This window comes from Musca vetustissima, unplaced genomic scaffold (assembly GCF_032173495.1).
Source record: "Musca vetustissima isolate MV318-11 ecotype Yass unplaced genomic scaffold, APGP_CSIRO_Mvet_v1 utg2684, whole genome shotgun sequence".
Lineage (NCBI taxonomy): Eukaryota > Metazoa > Arthropoda > Insecta > Diptera > Muscidae > Musca > Musca vetustissima.
Genome location: NW_026883684.1, coordinates 2,627 through 24,848, shown reverse-complemented (window position 1 = coordinate 24,848; position 22,222 = coordinate 2,627). Strand labels below are relative to the sequence as shown.

Here is a 22,222-nt window from a genome sequence, read left to right as displayed (position 1 = left end):
CCATAGAAAATTATTAAATATCTTTCATTTTATTTCAATTAATTTTCAATTTGTCTATGAATTTGCTATTATAAAGAAAATTTTATAGACCTTTAAGGCTTCATTTAGTCTGGTTTGTTTATATAACCCAAATAAAGTCAATGGTAACAATCACCAATGGCAGCGGCAGCAACAACAATAACTTTTTTTAAAATCACATTCGAAGTAACTTGGTTGACATAGAAAATTCAATTGGAAATCAATGCCATTCACAAGAATCTGAATTTCAAATAACTCTAAGAATTAATTAAAAATTGACCAACATTTTACTGTCCAACCCTCCCACGATTCCTTTATGTCTTCTCATTTTGTTGTGTTCTGTTTTTCGTTAGGACTTAAATATCGTTTTTCCATGTTCTTTGCTGTGCGACATTGTAGCACAGTTGTCAATCATTGACAGTTTCCATTATGCCCTCCCATTACTATAACTGCCCTCCACTCCACTCCATTCTACTCCTAAAAATGTTGATGAACAGAGAAAAGGACGAATGTAATCAACCTATTTATAAAGTAATGCATACACTTAAGTCCAAAGGAAAAACTAAGGGAAACGGAATGTGTCCCGTTTTCCGTTTCCACTCTCCTTTCCACCACCACCAGCAGCTACTCCACAGTTTCTCTACTACATATTTTGTGGCTTTGTAGCATTTATGCAAATGACAATTCATAGTGGTTTTGCATGGTTGGTCGCTTGAATGTTGAATGAGCGAACGAACGAACCAACGAATGAAGGAATGACTGGATGGAAGCTGTTTAATGACATTTTGCGGTTTTATACCTCATACTATGACACAAAAGAAAAGCAACGAAAAAATTCCTGACGTTGATCTCAAGTTTAAACTTAACTATTACGGGGTTGTTTCTTTTTTTCTCAAGCTAAGTATATTTTTTCTCATTAGAAGTCTAACAATGACACTAAAGAATGTGTCATTGTTCGGTATCATGCAGGTGCTGGCGGTAATGGAATAGATAAAATTATACATGGTTCTTACTTTCCATCATAATTAAGTTTCTGATTATAACCACATCTGCTTTTCAGTTGTCATTATTTTGGTTTCATTTGCAGTGACATGTAGCCGTATAAAATCAAAACTTAAATCCGAGACTTTCCATTGAAATGATACTTTGGTTTCAAAGACGGGTACGTAAGTCGTTATTAACCGAAAATTACGTTGCACAAAAATTTGAATAATAAACGAAAAACAATGAGAAAACCACGATTTTTAATTAGTAGTTCATTAATATTTATAATTTTCTAGAGAATTTTAATACGAAATATTAATAAGGTATTATTGAGTGCAAATGGAAAATTGGAAAGGAAATGAAGTTTATGTAGAGGGTCAAACATAATGGAGATTTACTAAAGGCTAGGGTGATGATGAGAAGAAGAGGGAGGAACCCAGGCTCGGAATCATCCTGGTTACCTACAAACTTTAGGTTTACAAAATTTAAGTAATGCGCTTTAAAAGTAAAGCAGAACATATTGCCGAATCATGTAAATCTGTGGATCCTAAATATTAGAAGACCAGATTGCCGTGAAGTTACCGTTTAACAAAAATTAGAGTATACTAACATAACAATTTCTGTTTCTGGTAAAAATGAAGAACATTAAAAAAATTCCAAAAAACCCCATGGAGATATAATATAAATCTTAAATTATATTAAATATTTTTTGTATTTAATTGTATTTTGTATTCAATTTTCATGAAAATGTCTATTTTATAAATTAAATGGGTTAATAAAAAATTATATATTTTTTTACTACAGTAGTGTTTGGCGGGTTATTTGGGATAATATTTGTATTTTGTTTTTGCAAAATAGTCAGGCCTAATCCCAGTTTGTTGTTTACAAAAACAAAAAAAAACAAAAAAACAACTATTTATTAGTGGGGAATGTATGGCATTGTCCGCCGAGGGGTAAGGCAGGGAAGACTATAGTTTCGGATCGTGTTGAAACAGCACTTTACTACAATACATTTCCCACTGCTATGTGTCGTCATTTTCGAATGCACATAACGTTGTTGTTGGTATTGCTAGTTAAAGCAATAAACCAAACAGTATGACCGTGCCTCGTCTACAACTTCAGTAGTGTTTGGCGGGTTATTTTTTTACCACACTAATAACGTGTTAAAACAGCACTTGTTTTTCTACCTTAATTCCATGTGACGACGCACTCTTAAATTTTCTGGGAGATACATTAATATTTTAATTAACAGACATTTTTCATAAGATTTCAGCTTAGCAGAATAATGTGATGAACATTTGAAATAAAAAAAATCTTTGGATATACATACACACATACAAATATAATATATATGCGTAAAAAATAAAATACAACCAGGTGTTCCGGTACAGTAGCTATAACCAAAAAATTAATATTTATACAGAAAAAAAATCAGTAGACCATAGAGCCCTGAAGTGCAGATTATGTGTGTTAATTTTTCATCATTCTTTTTTTTTCTTTCTTGCAGAAGCCTTAGTAAAGCTTTTGTTTGTATTTTTTTTAAGAAAATTGTCATCATCCCCACATTTCAACGAAAGAAGCATTACGTTATTGGGTAATTTTTTTAATTAAAATATTTCTTTGTTTGAAAATAACATTTAAGACAAATTGAATTTTTAATTGATATATTAACCGCAGGCATTGTCTTGAGTTTTCTTTAATTGAATTAATTTAAATTAAAATATTATTCTACATCGCTCCGATACACTTATGTCTTTTGTTTTCGTACAATTTTAACATCGGGATCGGCAATCAGTTGATGACTTTCTCGATTACAGCTTTGATACGTAAATTTTAATTTTTATTTAAGTTTGCTTCTGATACAATATATCAGGTTTTAGTACATATATATTGTGTGCGAATTGATATCGTAATAAGTGTAGCCTACATGAGAACATTGCGTTGATAGCATTCTACTTAAGAGTCTCCATACATATTTCCATTTAAAACGGCTTCAAATTTGTCATTCTAATTTTCATATTTTTTACTGAAAATATATTTGTTTTTTTTACTAATAAATTATACATTCATCACACATTTGTTAAGATTAATGCGACAATAGTACGTGATAATCGTTTCAAAACTCATAATCATATTTCAAATTTTGTATACACCACACAAGGAATCGAATATTTTAACCCCAACTCCTTCAAATGTATAGATTCCTATAAACACTTTATCATAAAACAAGCACATCCAGTTCCGCAATTTTTCGAAGCATGTTATACGAATATGGTATGTTTACTATGTTGCTGTTCTAAAACTGAAAGTATTGAACTTTTCGATAAAAGCGATATGGCATAATTAACACAAATGTTGTCATAACTTGCGATAGCTTTCTTTAAAAGAACCCTGAGAAGAAAAAAAAAACTTTATTTGCTTACATTCCTCCACAGCATGCACACACAGCATATTTCATATACGAGCTGAGAAAAATGCCCTTAAAAAGAGTTCAAAAAGTTTTCTGAACCCCATAGATGATTGGGGTGGTGGTGAGAACTTCAATTTTTTTCTATTTGTGCTTTTACAAAATTTGGCATTTACAGCAACGCAAATATTAATATATGGCACTAAATTATAACTTTTTTCCATTCGTTCACCCCCAAAATGGGAAAAGAAGGAAGGAGGCAACAACAATATGAAAACCAAAAATAACGGAATGGAAAACTTCAAATATGCAAACTGATAAAAATTCAGCTGAATAAAAAAAACACAAACTCGACAATTTGAAAAACACTCGGGCAAAATATTGAGGCATACATTAAGGCGCAGCATTGCCAAATAAACATTTGCATATATTTGAGGCTTAAATTTTTGAACTTCTAGAGCAAAATGAAGCAAAAAAATCTAACTTCATTTTTCGGATAGGGCGATAAAAAATAATATTTTTCCCCCAATTTCTGTGCTGATTATTGTAGTTTTGCCTAGTTTTCATTCCATAACTTATGGACCAAAAATATGTTATTGTCCAAGTTTGTTGCAGTTTTTATTTTTAGGAAAAAGTGATTTATGATTTTAACGAGAGAATGAAAATAGCATATGGTATGAGTGTGTGTGTGAATGTATTTCAATAAAGGTAGGCAAATTGACCAGAGCAACAATAGATGGCATATACTTTTTTGTAATGGATGCATAAACTATATCCAAATGGAAGTAGCTAATGATTTAATGATAGATGAAAAAACAAGGTTGAACTTCTATAAAAACTAATAACAACTAAATTAAAAGGTATACAGATACCAAAAATTTGAACATCTGAAATCAAAATTGTACGAATGTCTAAAATTTGAAAATCCTAAAATATATAGTTAGTCATTTAAATTTGCCTTATTATCGTTAAAAAAACAGTGAGTGGTGCTGTACAGTTGGACGTGGCCAACCATATGATACCCTAAAAAACTACCACGAAAATTTAACATTTTGGGGTTCTACATTCTGAGCCTGGGCAATATTTCGCGATATTTGCACCCTCTTAACCGGTTATAGGAAAAAGTCCTAACCCTGGCATATTTTCCAAATCTTGTTTTCACAAGGTGAATATTTACGTCATAAAATAAAAAAAAATTGTTTAATTTGATCCTCGGAATACTGACCGATCATCATCTAAACAGCCATTTGACATGCTAAATATTGATCAATCTTCATCAAAACAGGTATGCTTATTATTTTCTGTCCTGATGTAAGATTTCGTTGTGTTTGGAACATAATTATAGCCTCTGGAGCGACCAGAAAAAACATTCAAAATAAAGTTTTCAGTCAATTTCATCACCTAAATATTAACAGATCATTACGAAAAACAATAGGGGTCTTCATTGGCCAGAACCCATCCTACATGCAATATTTCGTGACGATTGGTCCATAACTACGGCCAATATTGGGCACGCATGTCTATATTTAATCAGCTGGTCGAGAAATGATAGGTGTATTGAAAGGTGGGTTTAGGATCAATATTTCGCGACGTTAAATACTCAAAGCTATAATACCCTGACAACAGAGTTGTCAGGGAATTATAAGTACTACAATAACTTTGTTAATACTTTTATGAACACATGTGGAATGCAGTCCATAATTACTTCAAATACGAGTACTGTATAAAAATATGGATTAAGCTCAAGTCATTAATACAACAACCTGGCCTCCGAATCCAAACTCAAATACCTCAACACAAAACATAGCTTAAACTACATTCTTCAAAAATATCAAGATCAACAAAAATTTCCCATTGACAAGAAAACAGAACAGAAAAACAGAAAATAAACAACATCAAAACAATGCTTCAAAACAAACCAAAAAAAAACTTTACCATGTTGGTTTTGTCATTATTCCCTCTTAAGGTGGCTGTTGGAGTTAGCCCACAGGTATTCCCAATAAGAAAACAAAACATTTATCTTTTGTCGTTTGTCACTTTTGGGCGTACTGTCTAACACATTAAGTGTTAGCCCCAAGACTTTCTGACGCTCTCTCTCTGTCTGTCGGTCTGTCTTTCGTTCTTTGTTTTAGAAAATATTAAACACTTCAAGTTTGACAACAATAACAAAAAGGTTAACAATCGCACATATTTAATACACCTCCTCCTACCATTCTTTCCCTTCATCTCACCAACAACAGTACATTTGATATTCTTATTCCTAAGTAGCTACGAGGGTCCATGTGGCAAATTGAAAAGTTTCCATGGCATATTTTGCCTTTTTGTGAAAGTACGAAAAAAGTGTTGAACGAATTTATTTAAATTCTTAATGGATTGTCACTTAAGTCGCTAGACTTCTTTTTATTTTGATATTCTTAGATGTCTGTCTGTCCTTGCGTCTGTCGAACAGAGAAATCAACAAAAAGTTTTAAAAAATAAAAACAACAACAAACAGACAAAAACAACACTTACCTTGTATGGGAACGTAAATATTTAAATATAAACAATCCTCAGATTGATTTAGCAAATATGGCAGTAAGCGTTTCAGATACTCATAGCGACCTTTTGGCATACGTTCCAAAGCTGCAGTTTGATTGCCTATATCGGGCAGACGTTGAGGGCATACAGGACTGAACCTTTTTTTCATTGTCATCCAAGGCACCATGAAAAGAAGACATAGAAGAAGAAAATGGAAAAAAAGAAAAAGATTTCAAAGATTAACATTGTGTATTCACAAAATTACCAGAAAAAATATGATGTTCCAACAAAAGACCTACTGGGTGTTGGTAATGGTGGTATCCATTATATATCAGAGAAGAAAAAACAAACAAAATGGAAACTTTCTTCTTTCCCTTCATTGTAAATTTTCTTGCCTTCCTTTCTTTTAGTTTATTGGAAAAGTTCTTTTTAAAGATTTTTCCTTTTTTGTCGGTTTCCTTCAGAAAGAAAAAAAAAGTTTTATAGTTTAAGTAACATTTTTGAAGTCTCTTCAAACTTGATTTGAGACCATTTCAATTTGTTTGCAATGTGCAAATTCATCAATGACTATTTTAAGTGTATACTTTTTTTGTCAAGTTAAGGAAAATGGTTTTCAATGAATAACATATTTTATAGTTGTAGTTTTATAGAGAGTTGGAAGAAACAGCCTATGAATTTTTATAGAAATTGTATATATTTATGAGAGGATAACATGTATGTATAAATTAAATTTTATGCTAATTGGAAAATTTTGGTGTTTTACAAAGAGCCAGTATGTTGATATGTAATAAAAAATATGAATGCTGCAGGTTGTTTTTAACGTATACCCAAGCAAGAATATCATCACATTTGTATATGCCACACCATTTTTTGCTACAGGTGATTATGTCTTGGACCAATAACTTCAAATTAAGCCAAGAATGACGTTTTCGTCCGATTTCATGTAGATAATCTACCAATGACGCAATATATTTTCGAATGACGAAACTTTTCAAATAGTTCCGAACATATGTCAACCTTCTAAACAATATTTTATTGTACATATCTCAAACAGTGTAAAGTATATATTCAGACTTTGCCCCTAACAAGGTTTTGTAGTAAATAATCATAATACTCCCATGGCGATGCACGTGTCCAGCCGTGGATTACATTATTGCAAACAATACAATATTTCTCGTTTCCTCGCAAAGATTTACTAAATTAAATTTATATCTCCATCGATCGGAATGACTAACCAAATGATGTTATAAAACTTAAAATCCGTTTAAAAGTTGAGAATTATTGCAAATAACATTCACAAGAGCCCCAGGCAACAACTGTTATTTTGCACTTAATATCCTTTCTTCCCCCCGGACTCATAGACGCCAACCTGCAAAATCCTAATACCAAAAATACACTCAATACACACCCAGTACAAACAAATATACACCCGTCTGAAAGATATAGCTTTGAAAGTTTTTGTGTTATCCTTCGTCTTCTAAGCACGGACCGGGAAAAGTTTCAAAAGACTTTTCAAAGGTTTGGGAGGAAATTAAGCCTTTATCGTCACAAACTGTGTGTGTGTTAGACACATGAGTTATGGTGGTGTTGGTGTTGGCGACGATACTATTGTGTAGAAGTAAAACTAATCCTTAGGCATTTCGGTACAACAAGAACAACAACCCAGACGAAAATAGCCAAAAAGACATTTGGACTGTAAAATGCTATAATTTATATTTATGGGTATTTCACAAGCCTCGGTGATTATTAGCAGCGATTAGTGCCAGTCATTAAAGTTGGTATATTTTACGATATGAATTTAAAACGTTTGTTTGTGAGTGTGCATGTTTGCAGTAGCCAATTGTTTCATTCTTTCAATCGTTTATTTATTTTTTGCTTATGGCAAACAAAAAATCTGAAATCAATAAACGCTGCAGTTTTCTTGCCACGTGTCAAAAATGTATTAAAAGCCAAGGCGATAATATGTGTGAATGTAACAACAATACAAAGTCATTACGATAAGGTAGGTAATAATTGTTATTGTTCTTTGATAGTTCTAAGCATTATTTATTCCTATGCCATGCAAGCAAAAATAAATTGCCAATATTAAATGGTTATTATAGCGGATAATATTGTTATCAATATTGCAATGAATGGCGATAATGACAATTAAAGGTGTGTGTGTGTGTGTGTGTAAATTGTTTTGGGCAAGGAGTTGCTTAAGGAGTGTCATTTCGTACACCAAACCGTGGTGCAGGATGTTAGGCCCCTGTGCATTTGTTTGTAACATGAAGAAACAAAGAAAACAAAATAAACCAATATTAAATTTTGAGGATATACATGGAATGGTTTTCCAAATCGTCTGCATGTCCATGAAATTTTCTTTATTTGATCGAACCCTATTGAACCTAATAAATCCCCATACCTATATTGCATCCGATTTGATGTAAATGGTGTATGAGCTGCCAAATGTTAGTCCGATTCACTCGAAATTTATGGTAAGGTACTGAAGATAGTCTAGAATGACGTTTGTCAAGTTGCAACTAACTCAGTTCTAATTTGAATATATCTTCCATTTTGATGTAAATGGTTACAAAATACCCTTTGTCTTACCAAATAAAATCAAATGTAGGATATATTTCCAAAGTATGTAGCTAATAGTCCATATATATTGCACCCATTATAACTCTAATGAGTTACTTTAATGGGATGTAGGGTATCATTTGGGGCGACTACTTTCTGCTTTATTTGTGTTTTGTCCAATCCGAAGTGCACATAGGTATTACAAAACCATTTAACCTACATCGCTATCTATACAACCGGCATTCGCAAGAACCTGTTAAGTTAGATGTATATGAGAAGACTTTCGTGTTCATCTGATTAAATATAAATAATTATGCTATTCGAGACAGGGATCACAGCACTACTACAACTTCCTATAAAATATGACTTTTTTCTAAGCACGTGGATTCCTTGCCGATTACAAAGGCGACTTAATTAATTTTATGTAAATGTCAACTAAAACACAATTAGGCAAACGCACCTTTCGATTTTCTTTAATTTTTTGTATTTTCCCAAGGGTCATGAAAATCAAAAATTCTTCGTACATGACCCTTTTGGGTAAAACGGAAGGAAGGAAGTAAAAAATAAAAAGGCAAGAAATCTTACAAAATCAAATGAATCTTTTTACCCTCTTTTAAATCAACTGTAAATTGAGAAAACGGCCAAGAAGGCAAATATAAAAACTCTTAAAAGTATTTAAAACTTTTTTTGGGGTTCATTCATTTAAAAAATGAAATGGAAGAAATGAAAATGATTTCGCTTGGGGTAAATGACAATAATGAAACCTTGCACTCATGTACGCCTTGTATGCCTTCCAGGTATTATTAAGAAAGGGAAAATAACCAGGAAAAAAATAATCAGCAAAGATATGAAGCAAAAAAGTAACAAATAACTCAAACAATGTCGAAAAAGATACAATACCAAGAGGGGAGCTAAAAAATTAGTTACACAAAAAATAACATGATAAAGCAAAATCTGTGGGTAAGGGGTCTTGAAACGTAGACAAAACAAATAATATAAAAATTATTCAGTTTCTTTTTTCGAGTTAGACAGCATACAGTTGTTCGGAAAACAATGACAGCAACACCTGTCATATCCTTTTTGTCTTTGTTTCATTACAAAGGTCACTCCTTCAAAACAGACAAATCAACCAAAATTCCTAAACCGTTACCCAACGCCTCCTACCCAACCGTATTGTTATTCATGACTTAATTAACAAACTAAAAGAAGAAGCACAACAATAGGATATTCCCTAACTTTTAAAGCTAATAAATATTAATAGGCCTTTCGTTATAACTATAAAATTCGACGATACTTGTAGGTGCTAATTTGAAACGAAGCACACACATACTCGAAAGGAATACGACAAAGTTTATATCCCAGTTTTAATGGTGGGTGTGTGTGTGTTTATGTATGTAGATGTGATAACCAACTGAGGTAATTTAATAAAAATTTGAACGTATGGGCTATCACTTACCCCAAAAACAAGAATTATAGTACCAACTTTTAATAGGAATTTTTGTTAGTTAGCTGTTAACTCTATTGTTATGTCCATGAATATGAATGGTACCATATGTGCTCGTGTTCGTATATGGTTTTAGAAATTGACTATAAAATTTGAAGAATAGTTTTAAGTGTTCATAGAAAATAGATGTATTTTGTTAAGTAGAGAATTTTATGAGATAACTTTAGTGCCGAAAGTAATATATTCAAAGATTATCTATGTTAAGCAGAGATTAATGTGAAATATTTACTGTATATTGTAAAAAAGGTAAATGGTCCACAAAAACAAAAAAAAAAAAAAAAAAAAAAAAAAAAAAAAGAGACGTATGGTAAATGTTCATTGTTGCTATGATACTGCTTGAAATTTTACTTCATAATTGACTTTATAAAAACTAGACATAAAAAATTGATATTAATTTGAGAGTTGAAATTTAGAACTTAGTTGAAAATAAAAGGTTCCATGAACTTAAATGCTGACAAAATTATGTAATTTAATTGGAATGTTTTATGTATCCATAACCAATAATGTATTCAACAGTAAACAACTGTCAGTACCATAGTCTTATGGTATATTAACATCTAGAGGTTCAACAACTAATTCAAATCCTTTGGTCCACAAAAAGTCTGCAGAAGTTTCTGGCTTCAAAATAATGAAAAGAGCCGTTATATATAGAGTATATTTATAAAAATGTTCCTTCGGTGACAAACTGAAATTTATCATCAATAGAATTTATTTTACATTAAAGGTCGACAGCTTCTATTTCATAGACTGGTAAAATTTCCGGGTCATGTTTCCCGCAGTGAACGATTTACGCCATAAGATGAAAATTTTGTAATTTTTCAATAGTATTGGTCATTCACAATAGTATTGGTCATTTGACCCGGAATTTTGTAGCAAAGCGAAAAAAAATATTTTGTTTCCACACAACAAATATTATTAGACTACCACGAAAACTAAAAACGTAGTTTTTAACCATAACTGTTAACATAAAATTTTATAGCATCTACGCCCTCGCTCTGATCGTATAACAACCGTATAACGTTAATACCTAAAAGACTTCTATAAGAAAAAATTTAATTCATATCCGACTAAAGCATTTCCTTACAAATTTTATACACAGTATCATTTTTTTTAATGAATTTTTATCAAACAAATTATATTTGAACATTACTGAAGACATATCATGAGCATTACTATCCGCTCTGTAATTGCATTCTGTCAGTTGTAATTTATTTTTGTCTTTGCCAAAACGTAGATCAAAATTGCGAAACTTCTTTGTTTTGTAACTTATGACAACAAAACACTCCCACTTAACTTTCCATCCTACAAATATATAAGTATTTTTGCTAAAGGCTTGGTAAATACAACAATAAGTTAAATGTTATTGCATGATGCAACAACTATGTTAAGAAACGCCTAAATTTCAAACGGCAAAAAATTCTAGAAACAATAATCCATCTAACGTACAAAAAAAGGGAGCAACGTCTATGACGGCAGGAAATAATTTCCAATTTTGTTGTTGTTCAGCTATGAACACGACACACCTAACACCTTAGAGTGTCTTTTGGTGGATCCCCCTTTCTGGGAAATTACTTTAGCGGCATACGGCAGGAAGTCTATATTTCAGATTGCAGTGTATGTGTGTGGGATGGGGTGGGTGCGGTTCGGATGAAAATTCCAACATTGTTTGATTGCTTGTTAATCTCTTAGGTTGTTGCAACATCTAATGAAATAAAACTCAATTTAAAATCATTTTAATGTTGCCTGCTATTACGTTACGTTCGTTTCGTTCAATTTCTGCATCTCAAATTGCTTTTTCTGCTAAACGCCACCTCTTCAAATCTCATTATATCCAACCACTAACTATGGTTGTGTTCTTTTTGCAGAATCATTGCCTTTGGCTTTGTGCGTTTGAGTGTGTTGGTTGCAAATCCATAATGTTGAGAATGAAGATTACGCCTTTCCATGCTGCATAATTTTTAGTGATGAACAGACAATTTTCAATTTTATGTTGGCGCGTTTATTATTTTTATTCTTAGATTGCTTTGCTGTTTTTTTTTCACTTAACCAATCATAACAACGGAATCAAGTTATCCAGGAGCTCCATAAAATGAGATGAAATGAGTTGAGGTGTTTTGGTTTTGCCGTTGGTAGGTTGACCAATCATTTCCGTGTCAGTTGGTTTCTTCGTTTTTATTAAAGACATTCATTTAGATTTTATTAGGATAGCCATTAACTCAAAGTTTTCGTCTGTTATTTTCTTCATAGTCATGGGAGAGGGTATAGCCTAGTTCATCCCATAACATTCTGCGTCAACGAGAATTATCTAAAAATGTGCCCGGCATCATTAAACGCATCCAAATCCTTACCATTAAAGACTTAACAAAATGCGAATTTATTTGAAGCTGGAATTTATGACAGGAAATTTTACACTTCGTTTATGATGGCACGAGTGTCGTTTGCATGACTCTTTCCTAATCTCTGGCCATTGTAATCCTGGCAAAGGCTAAAGGAAATATATATAAATTTTATTGTTAATAAAATGTTTGAGGTTATTTGGCCAACTTCGTGGCGGATACTAGCACACTGCGAGTCCAAAAACATCGTTAACCTGCTGATGTTGTAAAATGCATAAATTTATTATATACAAGATTTGCAATCCTCATTCCTGGAGTCATCCATGTCCATCTTTGCTAAAAATATAATTCCCCTTTGTTGTGTCTTCTTCTTTGACATTCATTGTGTGATATCTTTTTTTGGTTATGGAACCTTGGTTCTTAATCTCTTTTTATTTGTTGCCATTAAATTTCAACAATTCCAGCTAAAGTATCCTTAAGTTGAAGTGGAACTGCGGGTATGGAACACACACGACATTGCCGGTATTCCAGGAAATTGTTAATGCACGTTATAACTTGTTAACGACTGTTGTGGCACGAATTTTGGAGGTTTCTGTGTCTTGGCAACCGGAGCAGTTCACTGTTCGCAAAAACACACACACACACCAATCCCCACCCATAGCACAACTACACGTGTACACTTAGGTATTAGTGGTACTCCAGACTATTTTAAGAGAACATTAAGTTTCATTCATTTATTTCAAAAAGCCAACATGAAGTTGTTCAGTGAAAATTAATAACAGAAATCTCATTCAAAATACAGTAAATTTTTTGGCTATTACATTTGTGGTGTTAAAATATTTTTGGCAACAAATATGTTTAAAAGAGGAAGACAAAGTGGAATGCTGTTGTAATTTATCAAAGCTAAAATAATTAATGATGTTTACACATCTGTAAAATGGTGGATATTTCTTCACAACGATCAGCGTCTTCTTCCTGAAAACTTCGAGCATTACTGCATTAGTACTACTGCAGTTTTGATAGCAAGGGTAAGTGGGATATAGTTACCGATGGATCGATTGATGCTATTGCGATCACTTTTATTTTTCATTGTTCATACATGAACCTTCAATGTTTTCTATACTTCATAATGCTGTTAAAGGTTTTTTATGTTCAATAATTGAACTTGGTTTCAGTGACTGCAGATGTTGGAAAATTCCTATACTTCTTAAGGCACCGTTGTTTGCGTACACATTTCCAGCGTTCACCTCTGTACGTGTTATACCAAACTTTAATACATCATGATTAAGAAGATTAGTTCCATTTCGAGAAAAAAAAACTCTTGGCAATGGGTGTTTTTCTCAAACGATAGTATTTTTCTCTCCCATATATTTTTGTATTTAAATTAAATGAATATGCACTGTTCCTCCAAGTAAAAAGTATCCCCTATGCATATATGACTTACCACTAGCGTATAATATCATAAAATGGCATTTTCTGTAACCAATAAATTTCCATTGAAATAGCAAATTGTATTCCATTTTTTAATTAACCTCCCATGATGTAAAATAACCGTTGATTTATCAGTTTTTAAAATTGCCAACAACGAGTTATTGAGTTTAACTGGGTTTGTTCATGTCAATGTACTACACAGGTCTACAAATGTAATAAACGCATAAATAAACTTTAGAACTAAAATTAAAAAGAAATTTTGATTGCATGTTGTACTCTATGTGTTATCGTAACAAAAACTGGCAAAATTTTTCCAATGTACACATAAAGGAATACTTGATGATAAGTATATTCATACATGCTCAGAAAAAATCATGCGTATAGCATACATGAGAAGTATCAAATTTTTGGAAAATATTCCATAATTGTTTTTTTATTTCTTTATTACTTTTCGGTTACTTATTTTCAATATATCAAAATTGTAATTGCTTTAATCATTTATCATTTATTTTAATCAACGATTGGTTGCTGACTATTTAATTGGTGGATTCGTTTTTCACCATATTTATTTATTAAAAAACATCCAATACACTTGAGATTCCCTTTCAAGAAGTCGTTTTAAGTCCCTTTGCTTGTAGAACAGTGTTCTCTGACATTTGATCAACCAACACATTTATACTTTTTCTCTTTTTCTCACTCTCCTGCTGTAGGCTATAACTTTAAAACGGATATATGTCTGACGCTTATAGACTGTAATTTACTAAATCTATAAAAGTTGAACAGCTTTGCATTGCAGAATGGACAATAATAACAATAATAATAACAATGCCAATACCAACACCACCACCACTAACAACAACACCAAATAAAACAAGAACACCGGTCACAACGTGACTTCACACCAGAAAACTAAACGAACTTACCTGTCTGCCTTTCTGACGCCTGACCACATGGCCGCCGATACAGGTGGCATAAATCTCAAATTACCGACAGGTGGCGATGCATACGGAATGCCACGATATGCCTCAACCGGATCTAAATGGCGGCCATCTAATTGTACAATTACGCCCGATAAGGCTCCATTGCGTGTGTGAATGATACGTGATGAAAGTTGTGAAGGTAATTGGTCATGTTGATTGTTGTTGTTGTTGCTGTTACTGCCATATTGACGACTGCTACGAGAATTCGATGATGATGATGATGACGAAGACGAGGACGATGAGGAGGAAGACGAGGACGAAGACATCGATGATGAAGACGAGGAGGAGGATGAAGAAGACATTGATGAGGAACTAGAACTGCTACCACCCACCGCTGTTAGTGCCAATGATGGCACAGCATTTCCATTTGACCCAACTAACGAGGAGGACGACGATGATGACGTTGATGTGGAGGCGGAGGACGTGGATGTGGTAGTCGAGGCAGCTGCTATTAAAGCTGATGTCCTTAAGCTTAGATTGTTATTGTTGTTGCTGTTTACATTTATGCTATTTTGAGAAACTTTATTGTTGTTATTGCCTCCGTTCATTGCTAGGGCTGATACACTGCTACCGTATGGCCCACTCATTGTACCCAATGTTGCGACCAACAATAAAGCCAATGGCAGAGGTATTCGTTTTGTTGGCTGTTGATGTAGGTGACGGTGGTGGTAGTGCTGCTGCTGCTTCTGCTGGCGTCGGCTTAATTTTCTTCGACTGTGTTTCGGCTGTAGACGCAGTAATGTCGCAGTCGTTTGTGCGGCAGGTGTGATAAATTGTATGGCGTCTCTGAGTGTAGGGCATCGTCGTCGTCGTTGTTGTTGCATGCCATGATGCAACATAATCATTATGCTTTAGTGGCGCAACGGTTGCATAAGCAACCGCTTTTGTGGGATTGTAGGCAATTTTTGTGAGTTGGCCTCTTATTGTTGTTGCCGTTATTTTGAACAGAAGAAATCGTCGTTGCCCTTATTCTGTTGGAGTACGAGCGTGTGTATGTGTGTGTGCGTAAGTTGGCCGTATGCTTTTGTTCTCCACTTAACTACGAGAGATTACGCAGTGATGCCATTGTGTCTGTGCTCTAATTAAGTTTCTCCGTTGTTGTGCTCCTCTCAATCGCTTTTTTATTGCGTTGTTGCGTTATTTTTTTCTGCCCCTCCAATGGAAGAATTTATGATTGTTGTGCCATTCTCTCCCATCCAGAGAAAGAGGAAAGGACTTTTAAATTTCAATTATATTTGTTGGTTATGGGTTTTTTCTCTTTTGTGGCTGGCTGGCAAAGATGCTAGCATGTGTGTGTGTGTGCTGGTGTTGGTGAGTAAGTGCAAATGCGAGTGTTGGATTACGGCTTGTTTTTTGCTGGCAGCGCGTTAAGCACTTAAAATTTCACTTGTGCAAGGGCCACTTAACAGGATCTTTTTTAGTTGTATTTTCGCCACTTCTAGTTGTGTGTTTTGCTGCTGTTGTTGTTGTTGGAGTTGGCTGCTGGTGGCTTAGTTGTTGCTGGCAGTGGATTCATTCAACGTTTCGTTGTATAAAACAGACAGTACCGCATTCAGGCCCATTTTGCATGGTTGTTCATCATTTGTAACTGCATAAGGGATTCACATCAGGCTGGCATCTATATGAGAAGGATGTGATGCCTGGCGGTTGGTGGGCTGTTCCATTTACGTGGTGATGCTCTTGTTATCCTTTTCACAATTCTATCCCTTTATTTTGTTGTTGTTGTTCAGGCACATGCATCACTTGTATGGTACACGTGGTGCTGGAAGATACATTTCACTGGTGTCTTTGTTTTCTGTTGTTTTTGTTGTTTTTCGAAATCCACCCAACCCAATGGGTAAGGAGTTTTTCTTCCTTTCTTGGTCTTTGGCACTTTATTTAAAACAATATTTGCATGCAAGTGCTGCTACTAACTGGATATTGTTGTCGTTGTTGAGTTGTGTGCATGTGAATACGAAGAAAAAATGACTCAATATTGTCTACATTTGGTTGCACCTGCACCTGCTGCTTCTTTATGTTTTTTTCTTTGTTGACAAGTTTTTTTTGGATTCTGTTACTTCTTTCATTCAATTGTTAGCAACCGCTTGCTGTTGCCCTTCTTTTTCTTGTTCGTTTAAATTCTTTTGTCAGTTGTATTCATAGTTATAATGCCAGTGTGTGTGTGTGTGTGTTGAAAACACACTTTTGATGCGAATTGGACTGGTGTGCTGAAGTGTTGGCAGTTGCGGCACTAGAAGAGTCTGCAGCACACCCACAGGCCAAATGGCATTTTATGAGCAGCTTTAAGATTTCACTTCTTTAGTCTGAGTTTTAAATTAACAATGTCTTGTTTGGTTATTCACGGCAATAATAGTCTACGCAAACTGTTATCCAACCACCTGTCAAATACAAACGATGGAAAGGATATTTTATTAGTAAACAAATAAATAAAATGAACAATAATGAATGTTAATTTGTTTGAAATATATTATTTTGTATATGTGAGAAATGTTGTACTTTAAATTTATTTTGTTGACTAGTATATAGAAGAGGGAAATATATTTATTTTATAATTGAAATCTGGCTTTGCAGGAATTCATATTGTTCTATTACTGCTTTCGCCTTCTGGCAATTCAATTATTTTACTTAATTTAATTTTGTTAACTTAGTAATTTTAGTTGAATGATATAATTAAATGCAAATAATTGGGAATGAAATTATTTTTACTGAATTTCTTTAAAAATTTTGCCATTCCTGAAATCGATCCGATTACAGAAAGTGAAAATGAAAATAACAAAACTTCTCCGTTACTCTGGAGATTTTATTGAAATGCAATTATTTTGATTGACTTGCCAATTAGTTCATACGTCTTTTTTGTTTAATTGATGCATAGAATGAAGTGTATTTTTATCGTCAAGGCAACAGGAGGGATACTATCAAGGGAAGAGAATGGAAGGTAAAATATCAGGATCTAACATATTTTAGTTTTAATTAGTAACTTGTAAAAACAAAACAAAGGGTGGACAATTATGAGTGGCTGAGCAGTGAGTCACAAATTAAAAAGGGGAATACTCACAAAACCAAATTGCATTGTCTTGAGTTAAGGTTTCATTTTGTTGGAGTCAGAAACTAATCAATCGATCTATCGAGTGACAAATATTTGCTATATATATTTAATTCAAATATATGTTTTTTTTTTTCAGGAAAAGTGGAAAACATCCTCACCTATGGCACAATGTGATTGATGCAGAATCTGAATACTGAATACCTGATTATTGGCTTCCGATTTTTACAGTTTTGATTATTTTTATGATGGCTATAATAATTCTTACAATTATAATTTAATTATAAGTAAATTATTAAAAATTTAAATCAATTTCAAAATCCTCGATAGTCCGGAAAATTTGGTAATTCTGATTGGGGTCAATTGTCCGGATAAGTGAGATATAAACTAGTACTTCTTTTGAAACTTATATCTGCATATCTCATTTGGAGCATATTTTTATAGCTTTTTGAATTTAGTTTCAGTTTATACACTTTATGAGTCCTAGCGGTATACCCGTACATGAAACCAGATTTGATATAATTATCATTTTTTTTTTTTGTATTCACATATTTTAATTTATTTCAAGTATTTAGTAGTTATATTTCTTGGCAACATATTTAAGTTTCAGAATACAAACTATTCTCTCCAAAAAGGAACATCAAAATGACTCTTGAATTTCATTTCTGTTTTCTATGGTTCATAACTAGTTCAAATATAAGTAAATGTGGCTGATTGTAACTGCCAATGTTCAGCATTACCACTGACTATGACGACGACGATGCTGCAATAAATACTTAAGGTAAATTATTTCCTGCCATTAATGTAATTTACTGTGGCTGTTGTGTCTGAATCTGTTATAAGACAACATCATTATGCCGACAATATACAAAACGTAAATGGCAGAACAGGAGAAGAAAAACGAAACGACCGAACTAAAAAAGACGAAGAAGAAAAATAAATGGCAACGGCATTGGCTTAAGTCGACTAAGACTAAATACTCGTATATACCCACACAGACACATATACAACCATGACTATTTGTTGTTGGTTTTTTGCTTGTGCCAAACAACTGTCAGAACTGAACTAATATTCTCCATGCTGTGTTGTGCAGCAATAACTGTTTTAATATGTCTCACAGTATTATGCACAACATTAAGTGCGTAATTAGTTGCTCTTGGTAAAAATCCTCCTTTACCTGAGCACAGTCCTGCTCTTGGATATCATCCAAGCATCGCCATATTTCGCTTTGTCGTTGAGTCACGTTTTGCAGACAAAATGCCTTGGTTTCTCAGTCACTTATTTGTTTTGCTGAGTTTTCTGTATTTAAAGTACGATCTCATGGTCATATTACGTGCACATTGGATTAGATGATTGTCTTGGGTATACTTATTAGGTGAGGCAAAAAACGAAGAATACTGAGTTAGGATGACAACTTTGAACAAGTAAAATAATATTCTTTTTAAAAATGGGAAAACTATATTTGAATTTATGTTGTTACCATAGATATTTATTTTGTTTAAAAAGTAAATAAAATGTTTATTTGTGTTCCTAAATACATATGTAGAGATTTGAACCCCTTTTACGGATCGAGATTGAATATCAATGTTACACAAAATAATTATATGGAAATAACGATTATAATTAATATTTATAGTCCCAAATAATTGCCTTCATTTGTAGGAGCTTCCTTAATGCCTCAATCGGGTCAAAATATTACTGAGGAACTGTTTATAAGAAATATATTGACAAAACGAGTATATGAAATAGTTTTTTCATTAATTTCCCCAACTCCACAAAAGCTTAGCCTTTACGTTCCACAATATTGTTCATCATGTGTTTCAATTCGATTGTGTTTATACACATAACTCTCTATCTCACTTCCACATCTTCGTATAGCATAGTTATGTGAATAATTTATATTGAAACGGAACACAAAGTGTTCGGCAAAGGTGAGTTATTGTTTGTATAAAAAATGTATCCATGTCATTAGGTAATAAAGTCATTTAAATATTTCCACCCGTCATTTAACGTATCATCTGGCGTTGCGAGCAGCTTCTTCATGCTACTATCTCCAGTGGCAAGTAAGCGTTGATAATGATGTTGACGATGAAAATCTAATGAGAAAAATTGTGATACACTGCTGTTGCCTGCCTAACAACAATTTCAGTTAATAGAGTTCCCTAACTGGCTTGGTAGATTTCTCTCATTTTCTCAAGGAGTAGTCAGTCGAGCCATAAGCATTTGGGGTAGGCAAATTCATTTATATTCATTAAAAAAGTTAAAGTCATTTAACAACCGAAAGGGAGCACTATGAACCGTATGGAGGAGTAGGGGTGGGAGGCAACAACAACACTGAGGTCGTCTACAACACAACACAATTTTTTGGAAACAGCATCGTCGTCAATAATTGTTTAATTGCCACGAAATGTTGCAAAATGAGACGGATGAGATGTTGACTTTTCCAAGAATTCACTTAAAGAAAATTTTCAAATCCAACAAAAGTTCAAGAATTTATTATTGGTTTATTTTTGTCCTTCATTTTTTGTAGACATTTACATTGAGCCTCCATCATAGAGGGCCATTAATTGTTTTGCATATTTTTGTGGCATAGAAATATAACTTTTGAATTGACCAGACCTTTTCTTTGCGGTAATGCCTTAGAAATATAATGATTAATTTGTGGGATATTTAAAATGGGAAACTTTAGGGAACAGCTTCGCAATATAAATTGATCATTTAACAAAGGTTGTGGTTGAAAAAAGAAAAACTCAACCCCATCACAAGAAGCAAATGAAATAATGTCCCAATAAAATATGCAGAATATCAACATTAATAATTGTCGAGACAAAATGTTTTTTATATATTTATTTCATGGCATAATTACCGAAGGTAGTCTCATTTTAGAATTGCTTTTAATTTTGGAACTCATCTATCAATCTTGATGGCTGACTACTGTCAAAGGCAAGTTTATGAAAAAAATTGAAACATATGACTGTATAATTATTCCATATAGAACTTTGATATGTAAGGCAAATATATATATATATATATGTATTCAGCAAATATTTACAGTGTGTGTATATTAAATTATAAATTTAAATTCCAGCTAAATGTTAAACTGTTTGCAATGAAATGATTTTTCATAATGTATCGTTGCCATTTACTTATATAAGGCCTTTTTTACGTTAATTCTAACCTACCATCATCAGTTTCTGACCTCCATCAGCATCACTCATACGCTACACGTGCTGTGCCGCGATTGTAATCAATTATTGATAAGACAATTTTTGTATTGACGTTGCTGGTTGGTCGGTTGATTTCAATTTATTTCGAATTTAATTTTTGTTTCTATTCATTCGGATTTTCTCGATTCATATATTATTCATTTTGACAAGTGAATGAAGTCGATTGTATTTTGGGCTATACAATAATCCATCATTTTGATGATTGTGAATTTTTTGTCTATTCTTTTTGTGAAAATGAAATACAAATATGCGACAAAATGTTGTAAATGTTATTTTATTTTTTTAACATACACTTATTTAGCAATTTTGAAAAGAAGATAGCAATTATAAATTTATCTGGAATGGAATTTCGCGTCAAAGCTTGGATAATTTCGCATTTAGGACTCAAAATACCATGGAAAATATATATTTGAGTTATGACCATACATTGATGCTACGCCTTCATTTGGCGATATAGCTCAATCTGAGAAAATAATTTTATGCATAATATATTTATTTACCTTCTAATTTAATATAAACAGAGACTCATCCCTGTCAACTGATATTCCTTAGAGTTAGTTTTTGGATTCTCAGAGATATAACCGGCTAACATCCGTAAGAATTATGTTGGATGATATAAGTCTCCATATAACATAATTTTTACTACCTTATATTGCGACACATACATCCGACAACTAATACAGAACATTAGGAGCAAAATTTTGTGTTCACAAAATATGAAATTTAATAATATTCCAAATGATATTTACAAATGTCATCAACCTATTTCATTATTTTGTTCCTGCTTTTAATCAGTCTTAATCCTACGGTCAATAACCAAAAAAGTATACGTAGATCAATAACCGTGGTACATTTGTACCCATCCAAAGATAACTCTGTAACTCATTAAAAAATTGGACTATCGTGAGGTTTTTTGTTTTAAACTAGTCTATACGGATCTGATGTAGATGTAGGAACTCAAAATTATACCAAAGGAAAACCAAGGTAGTTTCTGATTTCCACGAGTCGCCCTGATGGCCCCATGTTTTCTAGGGCCACAAAAATTTGCAGAGGGGCTGAGGAACACCTAAATAAGATCCCAATAAATAACTAAAAAAGCTTAACCCATTCGAAAGCTATAACGAATATACTATGATTGTTTTAGATAGATTATCATTTAAGCATATTATTATTATTTTAATGTATATATAATTTTGAGTTCCTACATCTACAT

General features: G+C 33.0%; 1 protein-coding gene across 1 annotated transcript in view; it reads right to left on the bottom strand.

Annotated features, from left to right (window-relative positions):
* LOC133330656 (neuroligin-4, Y-linked) overlaps positions 1-15,584 on the bottom strand; it is a 50,143-nt gene extending 34,559 nt beyond the window's left edge. The window contains exons 1-2 of the mRNA XM_061539067.1: positions 14,683-15,584; positions 5,921-6,084 (exon numbers count right to left, since the gene is read on the bottom strand). Of these exons, the coding sequence (XP_061395051.1) occupies positions 5,921-6,084; positions 14,683-15,584 (1,066 nt within the window). The remainder of the gene's footprint in view (positions 1-5,920; positions 6,085-14,682) is intronic.
* Between the last annotated feature and the right edge of the window lie 6,638 nt (positions 15,585-22,222).